Consider the following 5,000-nt stretch of genomic DNA (forward strand, 5'->3'; position numbering starts at 1 on the left):
TATGCACCCCAGAAATCCCTATCTCCGACTCCCTACTGCACCCAGGGCCGACGTGCCCTTGAGCAAAGCACCTAACCCCCACACAGCTGTAGGGTCTGTAACTAATACCCTGCAAAGTAACTGTAAGTTGCTTTGGATGAAAACATCAGCTAAGTGTAATGTAATGTTATATCATGTGATGTGTCAGAATATCAATGGGAGTTTCCCGGGTGGGATTTTGCTTCCTTTACTGACGTTGTGATGTGTGTGTTTGATTGGCAGCTGTTGATCAAGCCGGTGGAGTTGAAGGATGGCAGCGGTTGGCCTGGCGACTATGAGGACAGCGAATCCGGAGACGTGGTGTTGCCCGGCGACACGGAGGGGGAGGGGCTAGAGAAGAACCCTCTGCTACACACACCTCATCGAGGAGGACCTACCATACCCGTCCTGGTGAGACACACACACACACAGACACGCACTGACCAATACCGCTTCAGCACACACTCAGGAAAATAATACTTACCCTCTGTTTGCATTAGATACCATTGTTTTTAAAGGAGCAAGATTGACATTAAATATTTGTCAAAATAGGAAAAGTTTGGAGGGCTAAGGCGTTTTTGGTTGGTAGTACGAAGGTGCTCTTTGGTCAAAAAATAGGATGCAAAAGAAACAAAGTATCCAAGGCACTCTTCCCAAAAAAGTTGAAATAGCTTTATTAAATGGCTAAATCATTGTAGAAAAGTTAAAAACGCCAACATGTTTCGGCCAAGGAGTGGCCTTCATCAGGGCTGAGTCAATCCTTCTTTTGCATTAAATATTTGTCCTCTGACATTAGTTCAAAGCAGAACATTGGACACAAGGCATGTCAGACACACTGCATCTGAAGCTGTCAGAGAAACTTGTTTGACTCAATAGCACAAATATATTTTTTATTTATATTTCATTTATACTAGACATTTACTTTATCTACTGTACAATACTTTATATCCATCATTCAACCCGGTCGTAGTCGTATTGGTCTCACACCCTCTTGTGTAGCTTAGCTGAAATCACTAAAACATCTCATGCAGCTCTTAACAAAACCATGAGATCCTTCCCTTTCGCTCTGCACTGACATATGCAAACAGTAAAAACACACACTCACATATGTCTGCTCCCCTCCCCAAAACACTCGCATTCGTCTGCCTGGTTATGAAGAGAAGTAACCCTCTGGAGGTTTTCAGAACTATCAAGCATTGCATTCATTACACTGTACACACACACACTCGCACACACACACACGCACACACACACAGACAGCCAGACATGCATGCACACACACACACACACACACACACACACACACACACACACACACACACACACACACACACACACACACACACACACACACACACACACACACACACACACACACACACACACACACACACACACACACACACACACACACACACACACACACATTGCATTCATCACACTGTACTACAAACCCCAACTCCGGTGAAGTTGGGACGTTTGGTAAACAGTGAATAAAATCAAAATGCTATCATTTTCAAAACATTCAATCTATTCATTAGATGGAGAATAGTGAAAAGACAACATATTAAGTGTTAAAACCGAGAAAAAATATTGTTTTGGGGGACATATGTACTCATTTCTAATTTGATAAATCCAACACGTCTCAAAAGAGTTGGGATGGGGACAATAAATGGCAGCAAATGTCGAGAAAGACTAAAAACAAAACAAAAGACAACACTTAACAGTTAAATACATTAACCGATGAGATGATTTTATATAAAAAACAGTGTTAATTCCTATCTTGGACATGATTTCACCAGCTTAAATGGTGGGTGTATTCCTTGTCATGTTTTGCAATGTTTTCCTTTCTGTAGTGCTTACAGTGTGACAGGTCTTGACCAAAAGCCCACCATTCTATCACCTGCTGGTCCTTATGATGGAGCCAAACTGTTAAAACATAGTAGAGAATGCAATTTGACCTTACTATGTGGCAGTAATCGAAGATCTCCCTTCAAAATATAATGCATGAGTGGCTTTCCATGCTGTTTAAAACCCATTTATACCATTCAGCACTGTATTTAACTCTACAGATGAGTGAGAACATCTCTCTTAACCAATGCACTACTGCACCCGCATGCCATCATGGAGGCTGACTTTTGAAGTTAGCACTAACACAAGTTGGATGGTCCATTTTCACTGTAGCACAGGATGTGCAATGCTCTATTATTGTCAAAAAGAATGGACTTCTACAACTTCTGCTGACTTCTGTAAGCAAAGGACAGTTTCCCATGTCTTCTGGGTTTATTTCAAGTGAGCTCAGGTGCTTAGGAGAATGTTACACCCCTGTATCATTTGCACGCATTAAGCATTCTTAATATGGTCAATTTTCAATAGCTCTAGCACTCCAGGAATTAGAGTGAGACTACAGCCAATATATATTTCATGATGTCATGAACCTATACAATGATTTTAGTAACAAAAATATGTCTTATATACACTCAATCGTGGTAAATCAAAGGGAATTTATGTAATAACTATGGTAATTATTCCCTTTGCATCTTTAATTCTGAGTGACTCATCCTCTCTGTGATGATCTTATACCTGGACACCTATATTGTCCGTTAGTACAATTCATTTTGAAATGTTCTTCTTTGTTGTTTTATCTTATTTGGATGTTTACTAAATTTCACTGATCCCCGTCCCAACTTATTTGAGACGTGTTGGATTTATCAAATTAGAAATGAGTACATATGTCCCCCTAAACAATATTTTTTCTCGGTTTTAACACTTAATATGTTGTCTTTTCACTATTCTCCATCTAATGAATGGATTGAATGTTTTGAAAATGATAGCATTTTGATTTTATTCACTGTTTACTAAACGTCCCAACTTCACCGGAGTTGGGGTTTGTATAAGGCTGTGTATAGTCCGGTAGTTCGTGTCCGAACATGAGAGAAGGAAGATGACAGCGCACATGCCTGATGCCTGATGCTTGATGCGTTTTGGATGGCCAGTGTTAGCTACGAGGATCAGGGTTGCCGGATGAGGCTGATGATTTCCAGCCCAAAAAATGCTCAAAACCCGCCTAGAAGCACAAAATCCCGCCCAATTCTATTGATTTCTATGGCAAAAATTGGGCAGGTTTTTCTGCTAAATGCCATTTTTTCCCACACACGGCCATCCTAAGCAGCCCAATTGGGCGGGAAACAGCCCAATCTGGCAACACTGACGAGGATGGATCTGTACCGGGAGGACGACCGGTCAGAGCAAGACAGGAGTCTGGATGGCGCAATGTCTGTGTGTGTGTCTGTGTATGTGTACTGTGTGTGTACTGTGTATTTGTACTGTGTATGTGCGTGCGTGCGTGCCTGCGTGCGTGCGTGCGTGTGTGTACTGTGTGTGTACTGTGTGTGTGTGCGTGTGTGTATGTGTACTGTGTGTGTGTGCGTGTGCGTGTGCGTTTGTGTGTGTGTGTGTGTGTGTGTGTGTGTGTGTGCGTGCGTGCGTGCGTGCGTGCGTGCGTGCGTGCGTGCGTGCGTGCGTGCGTGCGTGCGTGCGTGCGTGCGTGCGTGTGTGTGTGTGTGTGTGTGCATTCTTGTCTGTCTGGATAGAAAGGTACTGCAGGGTGAAGTTTGAAAAATGCTGGGCTTGGTACAGACAGCCAGTCAGACAAACAGACAAGACAGACAAACAGACAAGATGAAAGATAGAAAAAGGTAAGTAGAGAGAGAGAGAGAGAGAGAGAGAGAGAGAGAGAGAGAGAGTGATCTGGATAGGCAAAGAGAGAGGGAGGAAGAGATAGACTGCATGTCCCAGACTCCCTCAGTGCCAGTAAAAGCATAAAGCATCAGGCGTTCGTTCGTTCGCTCGTTCGTTCGCTCGTACGCTCGTACGCTCCTTCGCTGGCTTGGCCCTGTAGTGTAGTGGGAAGGGATAAATCAGCCTCTGACCGCCTCACCACATGGACAGATAGCTACACAGGCCTACAGGGCCCAGATCCAGGGGCCCAATCGCCAAGGGAGCCCCGAAAGCCCAAGTCTCCTGGCTTCAATTTAACTTCTTAAATCACTTTTAAACTTTTAACACATTATGCATTCCACTATCATATTGCATGAAGTAAAATTGCACTATTAACAACCGAATTTTAAAGCAATTTTTAAAAATAATTTTCCACATTTTTCGAAAAACCCACCAACAAAATACTATACTATCTAATTTCTATGCTAAACCAATATTATAGGGGGCCCTGTCTTGTTGTGTGGCCCAGGGGCCCATAGCATCATAGCCCGTCCCTGCTCCTCACCACATGGTGTCTGCTGCCTGAACTCTCGACCCCGTGTTCTGGAATGCTGCCAGGCCTTTTTTCTTCCCTACAGTACTATACCTCCGTCCCTCTTTTACTGCTCTCTTTCCCTTTCTTGCATTTTGTGTCTTTTTTGCCCCTCTCTCTCTCGCCCTTTTTGTCTCTTGCTCTCCTCCTCCCTCTCTCTCTCTCTCTCATGCTCTCTCTCTCTCTCTCTCTCTCTCTCTCTCTCTCTCTCTCTCTCTCTCTCTCTCCCTTCCTCCGTCCCTCCAGTTTTTCATTACCTGTGTGTTCTTTCTTTCATTTTTATGTTCTACGTCTCATTTTATGACAAAAAACCCTTTTATGTCATTTTCCATCTGAGCATTTATTTTCTTCCATTTCTGCTCTTCTGATTTTTGAGTTTCTTGATGCTCTGTCTCTTATTTATTTTTATTTTTGTTTTTCTCAGAGTCTCTGTCTTCTCTCTTGCTGTCTGTGTTGCCCCCTTTTTTCTGTTGATTTTGCCTCCAGTTGTGTTGCGTTGTGTTGCGTTGCGTTGCGTTGCGTTGTGTTGTGTTGTGTTGTGTTGTGTTGTGTTGTGTTGTGTTGTGTTGTGTTGTGTTGTGTTGTGTTGTGTTGTGTTGTGTTGTGTTGTTTTGTTTTCTTGGTTCTCTTGGTTCTTCTCTATCTCCCTTCTGTCTCTCTCTCTCTCTCT

General features: G+C 43.1%; 1 protein-coding gene across 1 annotated transcript in view; it reads left to right on the forward strand.

Moving 5' to 3' along the window:
• The window catches only part of tgfbr3 (transforming growth factor, beta receptor III), a 306,528-nt gene that overhangs the window by 244,173 nt on the left and 57,355 nt on the right, over positions 1–5,000 (forward strand). Inside the window, exon 11 of the mRNA XM_063200533.1 lies at positions 262–429. Within this exon, the coding sequence (XP_063056603.1) occupies positions 262–429 (168 nt within the window). The remainder of the gene's footprint in view (positions 1–261; positions 430–5,000) is intronic.

Source organism: Engraulis encrasicolus, chromosome 6 (assembly GCF_034702125.1).
Source record: "Engraulis encrasicolus isolate BLACKSEA-1 chromosome 6, IST_EnEncr_1.0, whole genome shotgun sequence".
Taxonomy (NCBI): domain Eukaryota; kingdom Metazoa; phylum Chordata; class Actinopteri; order Clupeiformes; family Engraulidae; genus Engraulis; species Engraulis encrasicolus.